Genomic DNA, 26,979 nt, shown 5'->3' with positions numbered 1-26,979 from the left:
TGTGGGGTGAGACCAGCCGGGGGCATGGCTGAGGCCTGGCCTGGGGGGCTCCCTTCCCTTCTGTTTCCTTGAGCTTCTCTGGCTCCTGCATCCCCAGCGTCTCAAATCCTCTCCCTCACCGCAGTGCCGCCGTGGCCAGCTGAGGTGTGAGGGAAGGAGGGTGAGGGAAGGAGGGCGAGGACAGATGGTCGGCCCTCTCCTCACTGTGACCCCAGCTGCCCAGTGGCTGCGCTGAGGGGTTGGAGGCAGACGTTCAGGCATAGAAGAGCCGGGAAGGACAACCCTGCCGATCCCGCCCGCGCTCTGGCTTACCTCGATGGTGTGATGGGGGTGAGGTCCTTTCCCATGGTCTGGATCACTCTTCTCCCCCAGACCCACAGACCCGTACAAATTCCAACTCCTCCATAAAACAGCAGCCAAACGGGGGTAACTGCTTCCTGCAGGACTGCACCTTGCTCGTAAATCAGCCACAAAGCTACCAGGGGACCAATGGCATTACTGGGAGGGAAAAGAAGATGAATGACACAGACATTGTATGTACGTGTACACAACATGCAGTGACTTCCCAGGCTTGAGGAAAGCCCACCTGACTGTATTTCTGGCTCCGCATATAATCTTGTGGTGATTAAAATGATTTATTATTTTTTGTTGTGGTGGTGGAAAAAAACCATAAAAATCTACTATCTTAACCATTTTAAGTGTATATAATTCAGTAGTGTTAAGCATGTTCACACTGTTGTGAAATACATCTCCAGGACTTTCTCATCTGGCAAAACCCATTAAACAGTAAGTCCCTTTGCCCGCCACCCAGCCCCTGCGAATGGCCATTTTACATTTCTGTCCATGTGACTACTCTAGGTGCCTCATAGAAGTAGCGTCATTAAGTGTGTGTCTTTTGTGGCAGGCTTATTCCACTTAGCATTATGTCCTTAAGAGTCCTCCATGTTGTAGCCACAGGTCAGAATTTGCTCCCTTCTCAAGGCTGGACATTCCATGGTATGTACAGACCACATCCGCCTACACATTCATCTGACTGTGTACACTTAGGTTGCTCCCACCTCTTGGCTACTGTGAATGATGCTGCAATGAACATGGGTGTACAAACATCCCTTCAAGACCCCGCTTTCGATTCTTCTGGGTACATACTCAGAGGTAAGATTGCTGGATCAGATGGGAGTTCTATTTTTAATGTTCTGAGGAACCTCCAGACTGTCTTCCATAGCAGCTGCACCAATTTACATTCCCAGTAACAGCACACAAAGGTTCCAATTTCTCTACATCCTCACCAACACTTGTTATTTTCTGATTTTTTAAATAATTTATTCATTTTTTAATTTACATCCAAGTTAGCATACAGTGCAACAATGATTTCAGGAGTAGATTCCCTAATGCCCCCTACCCATTTAGCCCAGCCACCCTCCCACAACCCCTCCAGGAACCCTCTGATTGTTCTCCATATTTAAGGGTCTCTTACGTTTTGTCCCCCTCCCTGTTTTTATCTTATTTTTGCTTCTCTTACCTTATGTTCATCTGTTTTGTATCTTAAAGTCCTCATCTGAGTGAAGTCATTCTGTTTTTTTTTTATAGTAGCCACCTTAATGGGTGTGTGATGTATTAATTTTTAAAGAAGCACTGAAATATCATAAGAAGTGGAAACAAATACCAAGTTCTTTTTTCTCTGTTTTTCTCCATTTTCATTACCAGCATTGCTACTAATAGTAGCTACCAGTCTGGGCAGCCATATCAGGTCCCACACGATGGGACCACAAGCATGGTCTCTGTTAGTTCTCAAACCCATCCTGCAGTTAGGTATTGTCGCTCCCATTTTATTGATGAGGAAATGGATGCTAAAGTCGTGGCACTAGCAGGAGGCAGGACTCAGGTGCTCATGCCCTTTCTCCTCTACCTGCTATTGTCACTCAGGCCCTTGGCAGGCACATATGGATGGTTTTAGGGGATGCACAGTTTTTTTAAAAAATTTTTAATTGAGACTTTATTCCTTTAGAGCAGTTTAAGGCGCACAGTGAAACTGAGGGGAAGGTAGAGCTTGCCCATTTACCTGCCCCACACATTCACAGCCTCACCATTATCCACATCGCCACCATAGTGGAACATTTGTTGTAAGTGATGAACCTTGGGGCTCCTGGGTGGCTCAGTCAGTTAAGTGTCCGACTCTCGATTTTGGCTCAGGTCATGGTCTCACAGTTCATGAGATCGAGCTTCACAGTGAGCTCTGCACTGATATCGCAGAGCCTGCTTGGGATTCTCTCTCTCTGTCTCTCTCTGCCCCTCTCCTGCTTGTGCCCTGTCTCTCCTTAAAATAAATAAACAAACTTAAAAAAAAGTGATGAACCTCCAAGGACACATCATTATCATCCAAAGTCCACAGTTTACATTAGAGTTCACCCTTGGTGTTGTACATTCTGTAGGTTTGGACAAATGTATAATGACCCGTAGCCATCTTTATAGCCTCATACAGAGTGTTTTCACTGCCCTAAAAATCCCCTGTGTGTATTCATCCCTCTTCCCCACCTCAACCCCTCATCTTTTCACTGTCTCCATAGTTCTGCCTTTTCCAGAATGTCATATAGTTAGACATTCATACAGAACGTAACTGTTCAGATTGGCTTCTTTCACTTAGTAATATGGTTCACGTTTCCTACATGGCTTGGTAGCTCATTTCCTTACAAGTACTGAAAAAGATTCCATTGGCTGTATCACGTTTATTTATCCCTTCATCTACCAAAGAACATCTTGGTTACTTCCAAGTTTTGGTAATTGGGTATAAAGATACTATAAAATCTGTGTGCAGGTTTTTTAATAGACCTCAGTTCTCGACTCCTTTGAGTAAATACCAAGGAGCATGAATTACTGGATCACATGGTAAGAGTATGCTGAGTTTTGTAAGAAGCCTCCAAACTGTCTTCCCAAGTGGCTGTCCCATTTTGCACTCCCTCCAGCAACGAATGAGTTCCTGTTGCTCCACAGCCTTGTCAGCATTTGGTGCTGTCAGGGTTCCGTACTTTGGCCATCCTAACAGTTCCATAGTAGTATCTCATTGTTTTAATTTGCATTTCCTTAATGACACGATGTGGAATATCTTTTCATATGTTTGTTTGCCTTCTGTGTATCTTCTTTGGCAAGGTGTCTGGTAATGTGTTGGGCTCATTTTTTAATTGGGTTGTTTTCTTATTGTTGAGTTTTAAGAGTTCTTTGTATATTACTATTTTATCAGCTACATCTTTGGCAAATATTTTCTGTTTCTGGCTTGTCTTCTCATTCTCTTGACACTTTCATCATGCGGAAATTTCTAATTTTAATGAAGTCCAGTTTATCTAGTAGGATTGTGCCCTTGGTATTGTATCTAAAGAGTCATTTCCATACCCAAGGTCATCTAGGTTTATTCTTGTGTTATCTACCAGGAGTGCTATAGTTTTTCACTTTACATTTAGGGTTGTGATCCATTTTCAGTCACTTTTTGTAAAGAGTGTAAGGTCTGCATGCAGATTGGTTTTTTTGCACATGGATATCTAGTTGTTCCAGCACCATTTGTTGAAAAGACTCTCTGCTCCCCTGTATTTCCTTTGCTCCTTTGTCAAAGATCACTTGACTATATTTATGGGAGTCTATTTCTGGGCTCTATTCTGTTTTACTGATTAATCTTTTCTCTCAGCAATACCACACTGTCTTGATTACTGTAGCTATATCGTAAGTCTTGATGTTGGGTAGTGTCAGTCCTTCAACTTTGTCCCACTCTTTCAAGACAGTGTTGGCTACTCCAGGTCTTTTGCCTTTATCAACTTTACAATCAGTTTGCTGATATCCACAAAATAACTTGCTGGGACTGCACTGAATTTATAAATCAAGATAGGAAGAACTGACATCTTGACAATACTGAGTCTTTCTATCCTTGAACATGGAAAATCGATTTATATCATTCTTTAATTTTATTCATCAGCTTCGCAGAAATATTTCACTATGTGGATGGTTTTCTGTTTTTAATTTCAAATGCCACTTGTTCATTACTGGTATGTAGGAAAGCAATGGACTTTTGTATATTAATCTCGTATTCTGCAACCTTGCTCTAACTGCTTATTCATTTCAGGAGTTTGTTGATTCTTTTCAATTTTTTACATAAATGATCATGTCATCTGTAAACAAAGGCAGTTTTCTTTCTTTCTTCCCATTCTGTATATCTTTTATTTCCTTTTCTTCTCCTATGCATTAGCTAGAATGCTATGCATTCAGTATAAGCTGAAAAGGAGTGGTAAAAGAGGACATCCTTGCCTTGCTCCCGATCTCAGTGGGAAAGCTTTGAGTTTTTCACCATTAAGTATAATGTTAGCTGTAGGTCTTTTGTGAATATTCTTTATCAAGTTGAGGAAGTTCCCCTTTATTCCTAGTTTACTGAGAGGTTTTATCATGAATAGGTGGTGAATTCTGTTAACTCCTTTTTAGCCTATTGATGTGATGGATTACATTAACTGATTTTTGAGTGTTGAAGCAGCCTTCTTTATCTGGGATAAATATCACTTGGTCATGGGGCACCTGGATGGCTCAGTCAGTTGAGTGTACGACTTCAGCTCAGGTCATGATCTAATGGTTCGTGGGTTCAAGCCCCACATCTGGCTCGCTGCTGTCAGCATGAAGTCCACTTTGGATCCTCTGTCCACCCCCCCCCCCCCGAAAATAAATAAACATTAAAAATATACATATCATTTGGTCATGGTGACCAAATGGTCATGGTCATTCTTTTTATATATTGCTGGATTCAATTTGCTACTTATTTTGTTGAGGATTTGTACATCCATGTTCATGAAGGATACTGGTCTATAGTTTTCTTTTATGTTAATGTCTTTCTCTGGTTTGGGTAATAAGGTAATACTGGCCTTAGAGAGTAAGTTAGGAAGTATTCCTTCTACTTCTATCCTTTGAAAGACATTGTAGAGAATTGGTATAATTTCTGCCTTAAATATTTGGTAGAATTCACCAGTGAACCCATCTGGGCCTGATGCTTTCTATTTTGGAAGTTATTAATTACTGATTTGATAGGTACTTTAATAGGTACGGGTCTATTCAGAGTGTCTATTTCTTCTTTTGTGAGTTTTGGCAAAGTGTGTCATTCAAGGAATTAGTCCTTTTCATCTAGGTTATCAAATGTAAGGGCACAAAATGGTTTATAGCATTATCTTTCTAATGTCCATAGAATATATGGTGAAGACCTGATTTCTGATATTAGTAATTTGTGTTTTTCTTAGTCTGCCTAGAGGCTTATCAACTGATCTTTCAAAAAATTATCCTTTGGTTTCACAGATTTTCTCTTCTGATTTCCTGATTTCAATTTCACTGATTCATGTTCTAATTCTTATTATTTCTTCTGCTTACTTTGGATTTAATTTTCTCCTCTTTTTCTAGTTTCCTTGGGTGGGAATTGAGAATACTGATTTTATGTATTTGTTTTTCCTAATATATGTGTTCAATGGTATAAATTTCCTTTTTAGCACTGCTGCATCCCACAAATTTTGATGAGTTTACCTTTTTTCATTTTTTAATGTTTTTTCATTTTTTTTTAGAGAGAGAGAGAGAGAGACTGTGAGGGAAGGGCAGAGAGAGAGGAAGACACACAATCTGAAGCAGGCTATAGGCTCTGAGCTGTCAGCACAGACCCTAATGTGGATTCTTTTTTTTTTTTTTTTAATGTTTATTTTTGAGAGAGACAGAGAGTATGCAAGGAAAGAGCAGAGAGAGAGGGAGACACAGAATCCAAAGCAGGGTTCAGGCTCTGACACGGGGCTCTAACCCATGAACTCTGAGACAATGACCTGAGCCAAAGTTGGATGCTTAACCGACTGAGCCACCCAAGTACCCCCCAATGCAGATTCTTTTTTTTTAATTTAATTTAATTTAATTTAATTTAATTTAATTTAATTTAAATTTTTTAATATGAAATTTATTGTCAAATTGGTTTCCATACAACTCATCCCAACTGGTGCCCTCCTCAATGCCCATCATCCCCAATGCGGATTCTTAAAGCCTCTCATAGGGCTCTGAACTGAGAGTGGCGCCTGCTTAAGATAACTCTTTCTCGCTCTCTCCCTCCCTCTCTCTGTCCCCCTCCCTTCCGCTCCCCCCCCCCCCCACATGCTGTCTCTCAAATGAAAAACAAACAAGCAAAAACAAAAACACTGTTACAGTGTTATCTCTAGTATTTCCTTCTGGTTCTTTCTTACAGTTTCCAAGTCTCTGTTAACATTGCCCCATCTGTTCTTGCATGCAGTCTACTTTATCCATTAGAACCCTTAGCGTATTAATCACGGTTGTTTTAAATTCCTAATATGATCATTCCAACACCCCTTTCCATTTCTGGTTCTGATGCCCGCTCTGTCTCTTCCAATTGGTTTGTTGTTGTTGTTGTTGTTTTTTTGCCTTTTGGTATAACTCGTAATTTTTTCTTGATAGGCAGATACCATGTACCAGGCAAAAGGAACTGCTGTAAGTAGCCTTTAGTAAGGAACATGGTGGTGAAATGCAGGAGGGTTAGGGTGCTCTGTCTCTTCCAATTGGTTTGTTGTTGTTGTTGTTGTTGTTTTGCCTTTTGGTATAACTCGTAATTTTTTCTTGATAGGCAGATACCATGTACCAGGCAAAAGGAACTGCTGTAAGTAGCCTTTAGTAAGGAACATGGTGGTGAAATGCAGGAGGGCGAGGAAGCACTCTAGAGTCCTATGGTTAGATCTCTGTCTTTTCATGAGCCTATGCCTCTGGACTGTGAACTTCACAAGTATTTCTCAGGTTTTCTTCTCCCCCTTTATGTAGGATAGGGTGGCTCAAGTGGGCTGCAGCTGGGTATTTCCCTTCCTCCAGGTTAGCCTGTGATAATAACCCAGCAGGTTAGGTTCCCGTTAACTAGTTTCCCCTCAGGGTTAGGCTTGTTAAGAACACAGTGCTCTGGGTACATCAAAATGGTTACTTTTCCTCTCCCTGTGATGCAAGGGAGGAGGGGAGTTTCTCTGATTTTCACTGAGGATGAGCTAGGGCTCCTAGATATAAAGCTGACAATCTTGTGCGGGCCCCTCCCACTGGCTCTCCCTGGAGTCTCTACTGACTTTAGGAACTCATCCTTACAGTTCAGGTTTTTCTCCCTGGCACTGGTTCCCAGAGCAGTTTCCACTCGAGAGTCTGTCCTCCCTTATTCCCTGTACACGTCTCTCTCTCGTACCTGTCTTGGGGGCAGCGGTTGCCCTGTGTCCCCCTCTCTCTTATGGCTTCAAGGGGAGCTGTTGATTTTTCAGTGTGCCCACTTTTTTACCTGTTGTTAGGATGGACTGATAAGTCCAAGCTCCTACATGCAGAAGCACACACAGGCTTTCAACGCCGGGCATCTGCAGCCCTGGTCTCCCCACCTCAGCCCACCCGACACCAAGCAGACACAGTGGAGGCTGAGCGTCAGGAAGAACTGGCTCTCAAGTCTGCTTCTCACTAGCTATGTGATCCTGGGCAAGAAACATCACATCTCAGCTTCAGACTCCCTGTCTTTGAAAGATACCACTTACGACCTCAAAGGACCGACTTAAAGTGGATTAGAAGAGGTTATAAATGGTTTGGCACTGAGGCCTGGACTATACTTAATAATCTTTTGTTAAAGGAATAGAAGCCTTATCTTCACGGTTACATTACTTCCAGAACTTGCTTTTATCAGACCAAATCTGTACTCAGAAGCCTCAAAACCAGTCCCTAAACTGCAAGCTTTAAACTCCAGTCACCTGTAGCAGCCACTGCCTGGATCCTCCTTAGGCCTGGAAATACTGTTTTGGGGTGGTTTGTCCATGTACATGCTTTTTTTAAATCTCCCCAACTGGAATTTAAATTCCAAAGAACAGGGACCCAATTCATAACACTTTGCCAGTACCAGGATCTCAATTTTTGATCAGGGGGCACCTGGGTGCTTGGTCGGTTAAGCGTCTGAGCTCTTGATTTTAGCTCAGGTCATGATCTCACAGTTTGTGAGCTCGAACCCTATGTCGAGCTCTGTACAGACAGCACAGACCCTGCTTGAGATTCTCTCTCTCTCTCTCTCTCTCTCTGCCCCTCCCCTGCATTTGTGCACACATTCTCTCTCTCAAAACAAGTAAATAAAAACTTAAAAAAATTTTTTTTTTGATCAGGAGGAAGAGGAAGTAGGGTGGTGCTGGGTGTGGGGCAGTCAAAAAATCAAGCTAGGACAGAGAATGATGCCTCAAATACAGTAATATGATAACACCTATATAACATTGAGCAGAACCCAAAATGTCCAGACATCTTGCCTGGTGGCAAGACTTTTTAAAAAGAACAGAAATTGAATTACATGTGGTTAGGTGGTATATGGAAACCCCCAGCTATAACATGGAGAGTCATATATCTGGGCAATAAGAAATACAACAACAGCATGTTTCCCTGATTTGGACAGAAATATCAGGCCTGCATGATAGTTACAATAATAATAATAATGAAAATACACAGATACTGATTATGTGAGAAACACCATCCTAAGCACATTAAATAAAGTATCTCACTTAATCCCCATAGAAACCCCCGAGGTTGGTACTAGTTTTACTCCCATTTTATAGATTGGGACACTGAGGCTTTAGGGCATCAAGTGACTTGTGTAGGGCTTCCCAGCTCATAGGAAGAGAGCAGAGACTCTACATATTCCAGGCTTCTGAGACCTGCTGACCTTACAGTCCACATTCTCTCCCTCCGTGGCCTCCTTGCTCTTCCTAGAATACACCAGGCACACTCCTTTCTCAGGCCTTTGCACCTGCTGTCCTGGGAATGCTCTCCTACCGATGCCCACACAGCTGGCTCCCTCAACCCCTTCAGATCTCACTCAGGGAACCCTCACTTGAGCAGCCTAGCCAACACTGCTGTCCTCCAGATGTTCCCATCCCCCCTTCTACCTGATTTTCCCCTGCACATTTACACCTCCAGGCATACTACACACGCCACCTATTTACTTGTTTACTCCTGGTGACAGGGATTTGTGTCTGTTGTTCCTTGCTGCATCCTGATACCCACAGCAGTGCCTGGTGCACGAGCAGACCCTCCAGACATACTTGCTGGATGAAGGGATGGACTTACCTCACGTCATTGCCACCATGAGCAAAGGATCCAAAACAGGCAGTAAGGACTTGCAGGAAATGGAACAGGAGGTGGACCTCGGCTGTGTCCTTCTCCTCCTTCTCCTCTTCTGCAGGGTCGTCTCGGGGCTGGTCGGGATCTGTCAGCTCAGATGCCAGCTTCATTTCCACACCTCCCTCATCGGCCTCTATCTCAGCTTCTGCTACCGCATTGCAGTAGCTTGAGTAGCTGTCATAGCGAAGCCTCTTTTTAGAATAGGACACGGCGTCCCCCACCAGCTTCTCGCTGTCCTCTGGCGCAGATGACGAGTCAGCAGCTTTGAAGGTCGAATGGACAGGCATTCCACAGATGGCTGCCGTGTAGCACGTGTAACTGTTATTTCGCCGCAGAAACCGGTAGTTGTTCTCCTGTGTGGGCCTCTCCTCGGGGCCCCTGTCTGAGTGAATCCTGTGCAGCAAGTCTTTGTAGAGCCCCGAGTCTTTGTGCACCGTGTGGTACACGTGCCCATCACTCCTCGTGTGGCCGTCAAAGCCGAAGGTGCCGTTGGAGACGGGTGATTTTGCAGAGCCGTGAGTCATGGAAAGTGCCCTTCCTGAAACGGGTTAAAAGGAGTCTTATTTTCTAGCTTTTGAATATAAATCGTTTCTGTAAGGCAATATCCCTCATCCTTTATGGTGGTGATCTCTGGAAATTTGGGTTATGGGTGATTTTCAATCTTTTTCCACATGCTTTATTTTCCAAATTAATTATAAAGAGCATGCAATACAGTTAAAATGAAAAAGGGAATTTGGAACATACAACACATGGGCAAAACTTTGAAAGTGATGTTATTTAAGCTCTCCTAAAAAGCATCTTCCAGGGGCGCCTGGGTGGCTCAGTTGGTTAAGTGTCCGACTTCGGCTCAGGTCATGATCTCACTGCTTGTGAGTTCGAGCCCCGTGTCAGGCTCTGGGGCTCTGTGCTGACAGCTCAGCGCCTGGAGCCTGCTTCTGATTCTGTCTCCCTCTCTCTCTGCTCCTTCCCCACTCACACGCTGTCTCTCTCTCTCAAAAATGAATAAACATTTTTTAAAAAGCATCTTCCAGAAATGACTACGGCACTCTTTCCTGTTTCTAGTAACCAATAAAGGGAGAATCTTTATAAGGAACTTATTTGAGGAAAACTTCATGCGTGAGGGACAAAATCCAGTTCGCTATGAGATAGATTTGTAGGTATTCCTTAAAGGCCAATCACAAATGTCAAAGGCAGTTATCTGTCAGATCAGCGGACCAAAATTCATTTGCTTTCTTTGGGTCAAGTCTGAGACCGCACCTATGGGAAGTGAAAGCAGGTGCCAAGGCCCCACCTTGCAGGGAGGCGGGAAGCTGTCCCAACAGGCCTGGCAGAGGCTGGTGCTCACCGATCTTTAACCACAAATGTTACGAGACAAAAGAACCCCCAAGACGGCAGGACAATCTTGACGTTTTTTGAGGTTTCTGTGATGCTACACTAGGCTTTCTCTTTATGTCCTCCATGTGGAAGGCATGCTTAGCAAGCTGGAAAAGCCAATCTTTGGCAACCAGGAAACTGCAACATGGAAGACGCAGGTGCAGTTGACTGAGCTGCAGAGAGGTGGTGTGTGGGCCCTGGTGCCGTTGATGAGACTATAAACATCTCTTGGAAGAAAACCACAGGACCAGAGTGAGCTTGCTCTGTTGACTGCATGGTCTTCTGAGACCTCTTTAGCCCCTGGACTACCCCAAAACATAAAACTGAGGGACACTTTTGTGCATTAAAACCTAACCACCCATGGGGCACCTGGGTGGCTCAGTTGGTTAAGCCTCCAACTTCAGCTCAGGTCATGATCTCGTGGTTCACAAGTTCAAGCCCCGAGTCAGACTCTGCGCAGACAGCTCAGAGCCTGGAGTCTGTTTCAGATTCTGTGTCTCCCTCTCTCTCTCTGCCTTCCTCCACCCACACTCTGCCTCTTTCTCCCTCACTCTTTCTCAAAAACAAATAAACATTTAAAAAAATTTTTTTAATATATAAATAAAACCTAATCACCCACAGGCAGCCTGGCTGGTGTCCCCTGCTCACTGGCCCCCTAGGAACTGCTCTCTACCACCATGGAAACCCCACACCCTCTGTGCACACCTTACCGTAGGAGGCCCGGGGGTGGTTTCCCACTGATGTGCCTTCAGAGGTTCCAGATGGCTCCCCAGCTGAGCCCGTGAGAGGGACAGTGCTGTCGTCATTAGCCTTGGCACCTGGTAGCTCTTTAAATACTGGGGACTCCACTTCCTGAATTTTACTGAGGCTTTCGTCAGAAACTCGCGATAAAGCAGCTTCTTTTTGTAATTTGCCTAAAGAAAATATAGGTATAACTGAAAATTCTGAAATTAGAGATCTTGTTATTGAAAAGCGAATATAAAAGTGAGCATTTATCTTTATACTTTAGTATTTAACTTTGAAAATGAAAAAATAGTTGTAGCTAAATAGAAAAAATGAAGAGGAGACTTCAATCAATTATCTGGGAAACTCAAGCCAGAAAATTCAGCTACTGAGGACAAGAGGGGTAGGCTCAGGCCTCAATTATCTCCTTCAAAACCAACAAACTGAGAGGGCTAGATGCAGTCCCCACAGTCCCTTCCACCACTAGTACTCTGTAATCCTACGACCATCTGGACTGGCCTTCTATTTTCTTAAACTAACCTCAAAATCACTGAAATGTTTATCCTTTTTGTCTTCAGAGATATTAGTTATAGTCTGTTTGGTTTTCTTCTGTTCAATAAATTACTGGTCTCTGATTTCTCCAGGTCACCAAATCTTAGAAAACAAGTAAATCATTTTCCAAAAAGGAACAGAGAGATCCTAATTACTTTAAAAAATCTTCTACTTTCAAAAGATAATTTTTTTAAAAAAAGCTGCTTTAAAGCTCTATAGGATTCTTTTTAATCAGATCTTATATGTGGTGCTGATTTAATGATCTTGCTGCTTGTAGATTCTCCTGGGCAAATTTCTAAGCTCTCACCTACAGAACTAAAATGGAAGTATTCTTCTCTGCTGGATATACTCACATAATCCTGTCACCTCCCTGTATCCACGTACACAGTCAGAAATACAGACAGATTTTTTTTTTTTTTTTTTTTTTAGATCTTGGACCTTAAGGTGCTTATAATCAAAATGAGAGAAGACAATATTTGTAAAGATTACAACAATTAAGCAAAAATTGTTAACACTTACATGAGACAGGTTTTATTATTTTCTGCTTTTTATTAATGAGCAAACTGAAGTACACAGAGAGATTAAGTCATTTGCCCAGAACCACACAGGTGGTAAAATGCAGGCATTTTAGCTCTATGGTCCATGACCTTAATCACTAGTGTATACTTAAAATATTAGACCAAGAAATATATATTGAACTAACAAAATATGGCATTGATAAAACAAAATCTCCTCAGAAGCCTATTGGGAGCAATACCAGTTTCCTGCTGTTATAGCATTAAGCTGGAAAGCAAAGATTTTAGAGTCTATTCGGCAAGAAAGCTATTAGGAAAAGCCTTTAAAAATCAAAACATTTAGTGGGGCGCCTGGGTGGCTCAGTTGGTTAAGCGTCCGACTTCGGCTCAGGTCATGATCTCACAGTTCGTGGGTTTGAGCTCCCTGTCAGGCTCTGTGCTGACCATTCAGAGCCTGGATGGAGCCTTCAGATTCTGTATCTCCTTCTCTCTCTGCCCCTTCCCTGCTTGTGCTTTGTGTCTTTCTCTCTCTCAAAATAATAAGTAAAAACATTTATAAAAATGTTTAAAAAATCAAAGCATTGAAGTATAGTTGATCATTCCTATGGGTTAAACCAGACAAGCAGTATGTTTAAGGGGCTCATCTTCAGTTAGTAGTCTGTATGAATGGTGGAGGGATAGTTATTTTCAGCAGAGAGCAGGGAGCAGCCACACAGGAGAAGCAGCAGCAATTCATCCAGCCATTATTAAATTTTTTTTTAACGTTTATTTATTTTGAGACAGAGAGAGACAGAGCATGAACAGGGGAGGGGCATAGAGAGAGGGAGACACAGAATCTGAAACAGGCTCCGGGCTCTGAGCTGTCAGCACAGAGCCCAACGCGGGGCTCGAACTCACGGACCGTGAGATCATGACCTGAGCCGAAGTCAGACACATAACCAACTGAGCCACCCAGGCGCCCCCATCCAGCCATTATTGATGTCTGAAGTTGTATGTATTAATGTGGATATTTTTAATTTTTGTTTTAAAATTTACATGCAGTGAACTATGTATTTGTGTGCCCATCCTGATTCTAAGACATGTCTAGACTCATGTAACCCTCACCACAATCAGGATACAGAAAAGTTCTATCACCTCCCAAAGCTCCCCTGGTAGTAAGACCCACTGCCCAGCTCCTTGGCAATCACTGACCTGGTCTCTTCCCGTGTTCTGTCTTTTTCAGAATGTCATATAAATGAAACCATAAACTTTGTATTTTTATAAAATTTTTAAAATGGAAAAAACTTCTATGAGTGGGTGAAACAAAGAATTTTTAGATGTGACACCCAAAACACAATTTATAAAAAAAGAAGTTGTGGGGCCCCTGGGTGGCTCAGTTGGTTGAGGGTCCAACTCTCAATTTCGGCTCAGGTCATGATCCCAGGGTCATGGGATCAAGCCCTGTGTTGGGTTCTGTGCTGTGAAGCCTGCTTGAGATTCTTTCTCCTTCTGCCCCTCTCCCCCATTCATGCTCATCCTCTCTTTATATAAAAAAAAAATAATAAAAATTAAAAAAAGTTGATAAATGGCACTTCATCAAAATTAAAACTACTGTTCTGTGAAAAACACTATTAAGGGAATGAAAAGACAATCTACAGATTAGAAGTGTTTACAAATCCCCTGACAAAGGACTTGTATTCAGAATATATAGAGAAATCTTCAAGAATATTGCAGTGAAAAAAATGAGCAAAAAATTTGGACACTTCATCAGTAGAGCTATATAAATGGCAAATAAGTCTATGAAAAGGTACTCCACATCGCTAGTCATCACAGAAGTACAAACTGAAATCATGAGATACCATAGACACCAATTTGAATGTCTCCAAAACAATGGGCAAATTTTATGTATTTTATTTTTTTCCCTAAAAGTCTTCTCATTTTCTATTTTTGTTTAAATCTATGCTATGCTTTGAGTTAATTTTTTTGTTTGTTTTTTTTACAGGTGTAAGGCTTAAGTCAAGGTTCTTTTTTTGGCATACAGATGTCCGAATATTCCAATACCATTTGTTGAAAGATGATTCTTTCTCCACTGAAGTGCCTCTGTACTTTGTTAAAAATCAACGTGCCAGATTTGTGTGGGTCTATTTCTAGACTCGAGTTCTGTTCTATTAATGTGGATGTCCATCTCTTCACTAATACCACACAGTCTGGTCACTTTATATTAACTCTTTGAGTAAAGTAGTATGAATCTTCCAACTCTGTTCTTTTTCAAAAGTGTTTTGGCTATTCTAGTTCCTTTTCCTTTCAATATAGATTTTACTTTTTTTTTTTTAATGTTTTATTTATTCTTGAGAGAGAGACAGAACATGAATGAGGGAGGGGCACAGCGAAAGAGGGAGACACAGAATCTGAAGCAGACTCCAGACTCTGAGCTGTCAGCACAGAGCCCGACATGGGGTTTGAACTCACGAGCTGTGAGATCATGACCTGAGCCGAAGTCGGATGCTCAACCGACTGAGCCACCCAGGTGCCCCTCAATATAGATTTTAAAAGCAGCTTGTCTAAATCTATAAAATAACCTGCTTGGATTTTAACTTCAACTGTGTTAAATCTAGAGAACAATTTGACAAGAACTGACATCTTAATGATACTGAGTCTTCTAATTTGTGAACATGGTATGTCTCATTTGTTCTGTCCTTCTTTGGAATATGGATTTTCAAACTGAGATATGTCCACACTGAAACAGGATCATAAGGCACACTCTGAGGCTGAAAGTAAATAGTTCTTTTCATCTGAGAGCCCTGTAACAGCATGTGGCCTTAAGGCTTAGAACTATGTTGCTAAGGACAGAATAGTAGCTCTTGTAGCTTTCTGATCCATATTCTTCTTTTTGAAAAATTCTGTTGAAATATGATTTATATACAATAAAATTCATACATTTTAAACGTGCAGACAGATGACCTGTGATGGATGAGTACAGCCTATAAACACTACCACAGCTGGGACAGAGAACACTTCCATTTCCATGTCCCTGGAACGTTCCCATGTGCCCCTTTGCCATTAGTCTCCTGGAAACCCCCCACCATCTCCAGCACCTAGTGTTTTCTATCGCTATAGATTAATTTTCCCTGGAATCATATAGGATGTACTATTTTGTATCTGGCTTCTTTTACTCAACATAATGTCTGTGAAATTCATTATACTGTGGTTAGTTCATTCTCTTTACAGCTATGGAGGCTTGAATTGCATGAATATATCACAATTTGGTTATCCTTTCACCTATTTAGGAACATTTGGGTTGTTTCTAGTTTCTGGTTGTTATGACAAAATGATTATATACAAGTCTTTCTATGAACATATATATTTTTTATTTCTTTATGTGTATTTATTTTTGAGAGAGAGAGAGAGAGACAGAGACAGAGACAGAGACAGAGACACAGTCAGGGAGGGGCAGACAGAGAGGGAGACACAGAATCTGAAGCAGGCTCCAGGCTCTGAGCTGTGAGCACAGAGCCCGACGTGGAGCTCAAACCCATGAACCATGAGATCATGACCTAGCTGAAGTCACACACAACCAACTGAGCCACCCAGGTGCCCCTATGAATGTACATTTTCATTTCTCTTGGATAAATATCTAGGAGTAGAATTATTGGGTCATGTGGTAAATGTATGTCTAACTTGACAGGAAACTTCAAATTTCCAACTGGTTGTACCATTTTATATTTCACCATAAACGTCTGAAAATTCTAGTTATTCTTCTTCATCAATATTTTGAAATGTCAGTCTGTTTACTTTTAACCATTCCTGCGGATGTGAATGGATGGATATCTTACTGTGTTATTAATCTGCATTTCCCTGAAGACTCATGCTTTTCATGGGGCTGGTAGAACCTGACCAGTAGTTAACTTCCAGTCATACGAGGCAACCAGGACCTTACTGCTCATTCCAGTCACAAGTTACCAAGAAAAAGTTTGAGCCAGAAAGCAGTTAGGAGCCAAGAGACAAGGATGGGGCATGTATCTCAGTGCTATGTTCTAGGGTTATTCATGCATCCAGTTCCCTCTGTTAGTAAGGGTAATTGTGGATTACACCTGAAGCCCCAGGAACCAGGATTTTTGTAAACCAGAAGAATAAAAAAGCCCTTACCTGCTATTTTCCTCCGCATCCATGGACACACAAAGAGCCATACAAAAAGGGCAAACAGCAGTGCAACACCAAAGGAGATGAGTGCTATTGCCCATATGGGAAGGACCAGACCAAGCACTGGAAAGTAAAAAGGACAGTGGTGTTGTTGGTGGATACTTTCTGAAAGGTCATGCTCATATCAACATACTTTACATTCCCCAAATCCAAAACTAATCACCTGGGTTTTGTATTTAATAAAACTTTCAACCCAAACAATGTGCTATAGCTTTTGGGGTAGAAAGCTGTCCCTGGAACGTTCCCATGTGCCCTGTGTTTAAGACACACTATACCTTGTCAATATGTGGTTAAACTGAGTAGTAAGCTAACTATTACAATTTTATCAATGTGGCACAAACAGCATATTAAATTGGAATAAAACCATTTACATATTATTTCAATATCTAAGTTACAGAGTTCCGGAGTGGACCATATATAGCTAAGAAAGGATGCTGTCGTCTTCTGTCCTGACATCAGCCCACTCCCATGGCAGTGAGCAGCTGAGGTCTGGAACCCTGCACCAGGCTGCTGACTGCTGCCTCTTTGGGTTTCTCAGTAGTCAGCAGCTCTGCTTTAAATGGCCATGACACTCTAACCACATACACAAACCTTTTTAAAGTCAGCTTGGAGATAAAAGTTCTATAAAAGGACATTGACCTCCAAATTTAACTGTTCTTTGAATTGTCAACTCATGTAATTATAGAAAAACTTTTCATTAAAATTCAATAATGCATACTAAGTTGCAATTACATTAGCCAATAAAAGGGCAGAAGGGCACATGGTTTAGGAGCATCATATTTTCCTGGCACTGCATTCCAGAACTCATCACTCCGAATTTTGTCCATTTTCTGGCACTGGTGGCAACAGGCACATTTCACACACATTCACAGGTTTACAGCTTAAACATGCATGCTTGCACAGAAACAAAGATATGTGTACAAGAACACTTACTAATGGCTTTATTTGTAACAGTAAGAATGTGCAAGACAACTAATATGTGCATCATTATGGAAATGTGTAATAATTATAGGACAGAGTCACATAAATGAGATAGATCTATATATACTGATAAGGAAAGAGGCCTATGATCTAGTAAGTAAGAAGGGCTGCCTGGAGTACTATACTCCAATTTATGTTGTTGGTTTTTTTTAAGATTTTATTTTTAAGTAATCTCTACACCCAACATGGGGCTTGAATTTACAATCCCACCCCAGATCAAGAGTTGCGTGTTCTATCAACTGAGCCAGCCAGGCACCCCCAATTTATGTTTTTTAAAAAAACCCATATTGGGGACACCTGGGTGGCTCAGTCAGTTAAGCCTCCTACTCTGGACTTTGGCTCAGGTCATGATCTCACGGTTCGCGATATCGAGCCCCACATCGGGTTCTGTGCTACCAGTGTGGAGCCTGCTTGGGATTCTCTCTCTCCGTCTCTCTGCTCCTCCCCTGCTCGTGCTCGGTCTGTCTCTCTCAAAATAAATAAATAAACTTAAAATATATTTCTACTCCTACCATATGAACAAATGTATAGAAAAAGTTCTGGAATGATACAATGGTTAATCCTATAGGGACATAAGAAATCGGAGAGGGCTTTCACTTCTTACTACATACACTTTTGTACTGTTAACTTTGAAAACATAAGCATGTCACTTCTGTAAACTGTTAAACATGTTTTAAAAGTTTTAAAGGAATGAACTAGTTAAAACTTTGCTCTTTGCTCTTAGATTAAATAAATCTTTAATGATGCAGGCTTTGTTACACTGTTAACCATTTTATATATACAAACACACTCAAAGCTATTCGATTAAGGGATTATTAAACATTTTGGTAACTGTAAGAGGTAGAACAGATAGGTAATACTATAAGTGAGAGTCAGGATTAGCATATACACATACGAAAAACAAAAAACCTGAATCACAGACCTTAATTATAGCTAAGGCGTCACTGGTGGGAGTACAGACGCTTTAGGGGTTAGATTATCTGAATCACTCGTAACACGCACTCTGACATCAGAAAGCTATGGACACCCTGGGGCTGCACCACGTTAGCCGGCAGCCTGGCTCCAGCCCTGGCTCTGCCTCTAAGTCTGACCCTTGTAAAATCACTTGGGCTCACCCCACCAGGCTGTGCCTGTGGGCCACCGCTTCCTGGCTTCTGCTTTAGAACTTCACATCAGTGTCTTAACACATGTGAGAAGAGCTCACACCAGAGCTGTTTCTTGCCAAACTGAATAGTAACTGCTAATTAGCAACACCAAACTGATCAACTAACATCAATACCAATCACTCTTACAGCTTAAAAGTATATGGTTTCCAGGGCACCTGGGTGGCTCAGTCAGTTCAGCGTCCGACTTCGGCTCAGGTCATGATCTTGCGGTCCGTGATTTCGAGCCCCGCGTCGGGCTCTGTGCAGACAGCTCAGAGCCTGGAGCCTGTTTCAGATTCTGTGTCTCCCTCTCTCTCTGCCCCTCCCCTGCTCATGCTCTGTCTCTCTGTCTCAGAAATAAATAAACGCTAAAAAAATTAAAAAAAAAAAAAGTATTTGGTTTCGGAAGAGGTTTCCTTTGTGCTTCCTGGTTAGTTGATGATAAAACGGTTTAACTGTGCTACTTTTAGTTTCATTGTATTAATCTAAGAGAGGCAAGCCCTGGATACGGTGGGAAGAGAGAAATAATTTGGGATATATATATAGATATAGATATAGATATTTAAAATATCTATATATAGATTTAAGATATTTATACATAGATGATAATCTTTTCTTTCTATAATGTACCTATCTATCCATAATCTATTTATTTTATTTTTTATTTTTAAAAATTTACATCCAAATTAGTTAGCATATAGTGTAACAATGATTTCAGGAGTAGATTCCTTAATACCCCTTACCCATTTAGCCCATCCCCCCTCCTATAACCCCTCCAGTAACCCTCAGTTTGCTCTCCATATTTATGAGTCTCTTCTGTTTTGTCTCTTCCCTTCCTTTATGTTCATCTTGTTTGTCTCTTAAAGTCCTCATATAATTGAAGTCATATGATTTTTGTCTTTCTCTGACTAATTTCACTTAGTGTAATACCCTCCAGTTCTATCCACGTGGTTGCAAACGGCAAGATTTCATTCTTTTTGATTGCCGAGTAATACTCCATTGTATATATACCACATCTTCTTTATCCATTCATCCATCGATGGACATTTGGGCTCTTTCAATACTTTGGCTATTGTGGATAGTGCTGCTATAAACATGGGGGTTGCATGTGTCCCTTTGAAACAGCACACCTGTACCCTGTGGATAAATGCCTAGTAGTGCAATTGCTGGGTCATAGGGTAGTTCTATTTTTAGTTTTTTGAGGAACCTCCATACTATTTTCCAGAGTGGCTGCACCAGCTTGCATTCCCATAATCTATCTATTTTAGATGAGTGAACACGTTTGCTCTAGGACACTGTTTTTTTCCATCCATGCTGAGCAGAGCCCAAAATAAAAGCAGACAAGGGCTGCTCTAGATGTTCCTTCCATGCCTATCTCCATGCTTTCTGTTGGGGTCCCTTGGGATTCTCAAGGTGTCAGGACCAACATCCAAGAGAGAGAAACTGAGGTTGGTTATAAGAGTTTGACCCCTGGTGTAGACAATAAGCCACACTATCACTTGCTCTTTGTAATTCTAGCATCACAACCTCTTTTGCCATCAGTTTGGCCTGGGAAGTGGCCAGAAAGCTCTGAAGTCACCCTCCTAAGTCACAAGAAACTGGAAAGGAGAGTAGGGGATAAACACATCACTGAGGGTGGAAGTTGGGGAGAAAGAGTAAAACATCCAGGAGGAAAAAGAACAAAGGCGTGCAGAAAAATGGGGACAGTTGTTGATGATGAGAGCAGAGGGGAACAGGATGAGGAAAGAATGTGGATCTGACCAAATTATTCCAGCAATTTAGTAATGTGACAGGGCAGCAAAAGAACACAAGGATTCACTTTTAAAACCAGCATATAAGAAATATGAACTGACAGTTATGTTACACAGCTGTAATTTGTACAAATATATAAAATCAAGTTTCATGGATAAAAAAACAAACACAAAAATTCAGTATAGAAAGGCAGTTGAATCAATGTGCATCCAAGGCAAAACTTCTGACAAAAATACTCTGCATTGTCTTCCTGTGAGTACCTAAATTATTTTCCAATAATCACACCTTAAGTTGGCAATAAAATATGGCGCGCCTCTTCACTCTGTGGATAGGCAAAGTAGGACACGGCATGAATTGCTCCATTCCCTCAGCCAAAAGTGGCTGCCAGGAGCCGACACCAGGGGCTACGAGTCCCAGCCCTCTGCTCCAGACACACAACAGCCTTTCAGCTCAAGCTCCTTCCATTTTCACAACAGTTAAGACATGATGAACAGTGATTTAGCTCTAACCTCAAACATCTTTAAAAATTCTATTTCAAATCCCCCCAAGATTAGAATATGCAAGAGACTTAGGAAGTAAACAGTCTTCCAATGTCATTACTTTGTTACACCTCTCATTTTTCATATATGACAGCATTATTAGAATCTATAAAATGAATAAAACTTCCAAAGGTCATTGACCTATATTTCTTCCCTTATATTCCTACTCCTTAGCTTCTCTCTACAGCCTTTCTTCTCTATTTTAATTTATAAAATTAAAATTATTAAATTTAAATTAAAACATTAAATCATTAAATTATTATTAAATTTATAAAATTAATTTATAAAATAATATATGCTTATTATTAAAAAAGCAGTACAAAACTGTATGATGTACAGATATGAAAACAGCTCATTACTCTTCCCTCTTGAACCTACTTTCTAGAGAAATACTGTTAACTCCGTGGCATGTTTCCTTCCAGGTATTTTCTAAATATAAACACTTGTGTGTTAGAATGTTTGTGAGAATCTCTTTTTTCCTTTAAAAAAAGTTAATGGATGTAGAATCATACTGTATATATTCTGTGATTTAATTTCCCACATACAATATATCAATATATTGTGGGTATCTTTCCACAGTCTCACACACATGCACACACACACACACACACGCACACACACACACACGTGTGCGCGCGTTTACCTTACTTGCAGATGCTGATGCTGCTGGTCCAGGGACCACACTTTGACTTAGAAGTTACATATGATCACCAGAGGCTTAATTAGGCTATCAGCTCTGACCACTCAAAGAAGCATGCAACAAATTTCAGTTCTCATTCTTTAAAAACTGAACAAAGCCAGGTCCCACACAACTGAAGACTTTTTCATTAAAAATAAACCTCAGGCTTGTATCCAACCCAAGTGAGCACTTTATTTCCCAAAGTTATTTTTGCTTCTTGCAAATTATTTTTTTAAGGACAAAAATGCAGAGACAATGTTTTAAAGTGATCAGTCTTTGAAGTAGAAGAATGACTTTTGAGAAAACTTGTGTCAAATGCAAATAAATCAAACTAAGCCTAAGATATAACAACTTCAAAATAATTGAGAAGGAGAAGCGAGGAAATCAAAACAAAGCCCTAGAGCTCAACAGCCAATGAGTCCCACTGAAGTCATGTCCATGCAGACCTATTCTGAAAGGAGAGTGACCAAGTCACTGTTGAAGGGACCCTTCTTATCACCAAATATGACACCACAGCTATCAGGCAGCAAGGCCCCACGTGAGGAAGTAGTAGGTAATTACAGTCTAGTTTGAAAGGCAAAAGTTAACTTTTGTTTAACTAAAAATAAGATCTGGACTCATCTACTGGATATTCTAAAAACATGCCCCTGGAGCAAAAATATTAGCAAAATCCTTTTCTGACTTAGTGGGGAAACAAAATGGCTGGTCCTTCAGAGTCATGACTTACTTTTCTTTCCTTCTCCACTAGGCAAGCCCCCCTGGAAAACTTCAAGTAAGCTTTCCAAACCAACATGTGTGGAAAAAATAAAAGGATGACTCAGGATATGCTGGCAACTTAAGGTGGAAAAGATGAGGCTACTTATGATTGATAGCAATGAAATGGCTGCTATCATGGATTAAGATGGTCTATGGGCCAGGCACTGTGTTCAGCACCTGCCCGCATTATCTCACATAACGTGGTGTTGCTTACACAGAAGTCCTCCTACTGCCCTTACTTTATAATGATGCACAGAGGCTCAGGGAGGTGAGGAGATGTGACATTCCTGATAGCACAGCTGCCAACCGAAGTCCTTAACATTAGCTCTAGCACTGGGAATACTGTTTGTGCTTTCAAATGAGTAATGATCTTCAAGATTCTTGTACAGGTTTTTTAATATTCCTAATGAATGAGGTAGCCACTCTCTTTCCACTACCTGCATTAAATATATACAAAACATATATAGCCAGGTTTCCAAATATATTAGAATCCATTTTTTTAAAGCGTTTGTTTGTTTTGAAAGAGAGAGTGCACGAGCAGGGGAGGGCAAAGAGAGGGAGAGAGGGAGAGAGAGAATCCCAAGCAGGCTCCTTGCTGTCAGTGCAGAACCTGACAGGGGGCTCCAACTCACGAACCATGAGATCATGACCTGAGCCAAGATCAAGAGTCAGACGCTTAACCAACTGAGCCACCCAGGTACCTCTAGAAGCCATTTTTAAACAGAGTGAAGAGAAGAGAAAGAACATATTAAGGTTGGTGCATTCTGACTGTTATTAACAGTGACATGAGGGACCAGGTACTATATACTAGGTGTCTAACCTGTGCCATGTCACGTGTTGGTCAGTGTACTGTCATCACGCAGAGCCTGGGGCTCAGAACTAGGATTCTCTACCTGACTAGTTATATGCCCTTGGAAATTCACCATTGCCATGCTTCACTTTCCTGTCTGCATTACCAGTTTCCCAGAGGACTTCAGAGGACCAAAAGGATTCATGTAAAACTCAACTCACTAAAACTTAGCATTTACATTATTTATTTCTTACAACCTCTCTATGAAGTATTGATATTATCTTTAGTGCCTCATCTGTCATATAGCTTAACTTTCTCTAATTTACCATCCCAGTCAGAATGGTACCATACCAGAATTACCATACCATTTGCAAATCTGCAGTAAAACTGCAGCAAAAGATGAGGAAATCTGAAAAAAGAGATGAAAAAAATGAGGCCAACTACAGAAAAAGGCAAATTTTAATAAAAATCACAGTTGACTTCTGACATTCAGAAGAACCACCAGGAACAAGAAGAACAGAGGGTAGGGGGCGCCTGGGTGGCTCAGTTGGTTGGGTGTCTGACTTCCGCTCAGGTCACGATCTCACTGCTTCTGAGTTCGAGCCCCATGTCAGGCTCTGGGGCTCTGTGCTGACAGCTCAGAGCCTGGAGCCTGCTTCGGATTCTGTGTCTCCATCTCTCTCTGCCCCTCACCTCCTCTCACTTGCTCTCTCTCTCAAATTAAAAAAAAAAATAAAAAAAAATAAAAGAAGAATATAGGGTAGAAAAAAATAAAATGCAGAAAGAAAAGTAAATCAATAAATCATCCTTATTTGTACCAGTTCCCATTTTCAGGCATGAGTACTACAAAGGCACCCCCAGCCTTCATTAGCTCTGTGCTTTAAATCACCAAGCTTAGAGACAGCTATTGACACTTGCTTATTAGCTTTTTGTTCAGCTAACTTGAGCTCTAGGAGCTTATGTAAAATTAAGAACAAGACTCAGGAGGAGCACGAAGTTGCTACACAAAGAATAGCTCTCCTACAGTTTTCTCCCAACTTCGTGCTCCAAGGCCTGCCCAGCCCTGTGTGAATGCTCTGGGAGATTCAGACTTGGGGGTGGGATTAACTCTGTGGTACGGAGCTGTGTTTTCCCTGCCTCCAATTTTTTTAGATATTGAGAATACAGTCTATGACAAACACACTTCATAGTCCATGACTTATAAAACCTCCAGGGCCACCAGCCTGCTGGTATCTGAGGCTAGGGTTTTGTATCTCTCCAGCTCTCCTCATCCCCATGACCTTCAGCTTTGTGCTTTTCACAGAACTTGAGGCAGCTGTGATGCTCTATCCCCTGGGCTACCACCCAGAGTCTGGAAGTCCTGATCATGAGTATTGAAACCCTGAAGATCAACACTTTGAATGCTACAGAGATGCCAAAGCAGAAGGTTCTATAATGTTAATATTCATTCAGAAATTTTTTATTTGCAGTACTGAAGTACACAAACATATTATAAATGTCTAATAAAATAAAACCTGAGAAAAAATGGCCTTGAGGAACCTAGTTTGAGAAATTAGTAAGGATACTCCCCCATTTTGGAAGAGGGCACCTGTCAGCTGTTGTATGATATGCCATTTAGGGAAAATTTTATCTTTTGAACAGGAAGAGGGAGATTTTTGTCAGATATAGCCAATAACTGAATCTTAATCCATAACGTAATCCATAATGACCATAAAGGTCATTAACAAGAAGAAACACAACACAAACTGACATATCTGCTGACTCCAGATATCCCCACAATAATGGGTATACTGAGGATTTAGCTGTAGGAGGATACCACAAAGAGAAACAGGAGGAATCCTCTCTACTGAAATATGTACGGAAGTATTTCATTAGAATGCTCACCAACACTGAAATGTTTGCAAATAGAAATACCACATATGACTTTCTTTAGCCATCCAAAATGCAAAAGAAAACTTTTAATCCAGCATCCCCCCCCCCCCAAAATAACCCTAAACCCATGTAAAAAGAACAAAAGCCATCAGAATGGGAAGGGGTAATTCTGAAAAATCAACATTGGTTTCAGTACCTTAAAAAAAAAAAAAAAAAAAGGGTAGCTTCTACCCATTGGATTCATTGGTCAGACAAATTCCAGGGAGGTGGATATTTATGCTATAGGCCACGGCAGAGCTTTCCCCGTGTGTCATGTGTGTGCCATCCCCCTCCCCAAACTCCCCCGCAGCCTGGGGAGGTGCGTGGCGTTAGATCCTGTTCTGAGACTCAGCACAAGAAGGCTGCTAAGGTAACACAGAGGGGCAAACAGGCAGAATGAGGATTTCACATTTCTTTTTTTCACTTGCAAGTGTGTTTCTTGCCTCTGTACTTCACATACCTCTTGAGTATTTAGAACAAGGATGTGCATTTACTCCTCTTTTTACTACTCCATCATGAGCATGAGTGATGCTTTTTACCATCAACCAACAACAGTGCCAGCACCAAATAAACCAATACCGTTAAGTCTAACGCTAATACACTTTGCCTGCCAGATTTAAACTGCCGAGGAATTCTTACCTGGTGCTCCTGTGTACATGATGGAAAATACGTTTATTGCTATTGTAGCAGCATAGAACACTGGAAGTGCCCGGAGGCCATTGGGAACAGGGTCCTCCTGTATGATAATGAGATAAAGTGGAAGGTCAGGATTCAGGAAGCATCTGGAGCCAACAGAGGCAAAATGATATAAAACACTGTTACGAGAAAGTCTTCCAAACTGTGGTGTGGCCAAAACGGCTGGCCATGTCACTGCCGTGTGATCTATTGCACATCAGCTCGGGCTGTCTCTCCTACACAATTACTATTTCAAAGAGCACTATTGTGGCCAGCAGACACGTTGAAGCACTAAAATCACATGAGCTGATGTCAGATTTAGAAACAGAGAAGAGCTGTGAGGTTAGGCCAGTTCCTGGGGACTGAAGCCCGGAGCTCAGCATCTACTTCAAACCCCGTGGTGCTCACCACGCCAGCTAGTTTCAGGTTTGGCCCTGAAAATTCACTTTCAACAAATATTTGAAGACTCAACCCTCGGATGATGCCCCAAGAAACCCAAATTACTTAAACACCACTGCATTACTACTAGATTTTACATCGCCTATTGCACAATACATTTTAGCTCTATTAAAATATATAAAGCAAATATATTACCTTATGCTATGGCTTTTTAAGATCTTTTCATAAGTTATAGTATTTAACCTTCAACTATTAAGAATTAAAAAGAACTGTGGGTTATCTAACAAAAAATGTATTTACAATTTTAGGTTTCTGGTACATTCCCTAAATCTAATACTTCAACAAGAAGGGATACTGCATATGTTTTACACTAAATAACATCTGAGAAAATATTCAAAATTTAGGGTTTTAAGCAGATCTACAGAAGATTTTGAAGCAAAAATACGGACTGGGAACTTGTCAATACAGCACCGGCACATAGATGTCACTTAATTCAAAAAAGGACTCCTTTCTAATAACCATGTAAGACACTGGTACATTTATATAAATCTGCTACCTACCCATGATAAAAAGAAAATTAGATCTAACAACTGCTCTGAGCCCCAGGAGTAAGGATAAATGGAGATGGTGAAAGATTCCTAGCGTCAAATGCAAACATGCATGGAAATCAAGTATGTTTGCAGAACAGTACAACCCATTAAGAACCTATTCTGGAATGTCTCAAGTAGCCATCAGCACTTGTCAAGAGCCTTGAGTTGAATGGTAGTGAGAGTAAGGACCAGTAAGAGCAGGGGTAGTAAGTGATTCAATTACATGAGAGTTACAGCCAGCCCAGCAG

At 41.2% G+C, this 26,979-nt stretch overlaps 1 protein-coding gene across 7 annotated transcripts in view; it reads right to left on the bottom strand.

Annotated features, from left to right (window-relative positions):
* Nucleotides 1-26,979, bottom strand: part of SLC20A2 (solute carrier family 20 member 2) — a 107,213-nt gene that overhangs the window by 13,236 nt on the left and 66,998 nt on the right. For all 7 annotated transcript variants that reach the window (XM_043562935.1, XM_043562956.1, XM_043562941.1 and 4 more), the window contains 5 exons: nucleotides 25,707-25,803; nucleotides 16,461-16,577; nucleotides 11,256-11,459; nucleotides 9,118-9,709; nucleotides 313-498 (listed from right to left, as the gene is read on the bottom strand). In XM_043562935.1, coding sequence (XP_043418870.1) covers nucleotides 313-498; nucleotides 9,118-9,709; nucleotides 11,256-11,459; nucleotides 16,461-16,577; nucleotides 25,707-25,803 — 1,196 coding nt within the window. The remainder of the gene's footprint in view (nucleotides 1-312; nucleotides 499-9,117; nucleotides 9,710-11,255; nucleotides 11,460-16,460; nucleotides 16,578-25,706; nucleotides 25,804-26,979) is intronic.

The sequence above is a fragment of the Prionailurus bengalensis genome, chromosome B1, assembly GCF_016509475.1.
Source record: "Prionailurus bengalensis isolate Pbe53 chromosome B1, Fcat_Pben_1.1_paternal_pri, whole genome shotgun sequence".
Taxonomy (NCBI): domain Eukaryota; kingdom Metazoa; phylum Chordata; class Mammalia; order Carnivora; family Felidae; genus Prionailurus; species Prionailurus bengalensis.
Note: the sequence above shows the minus strand (reverse complement) of the source record. Positions and strands in the feature narration are given on the sequence as shown.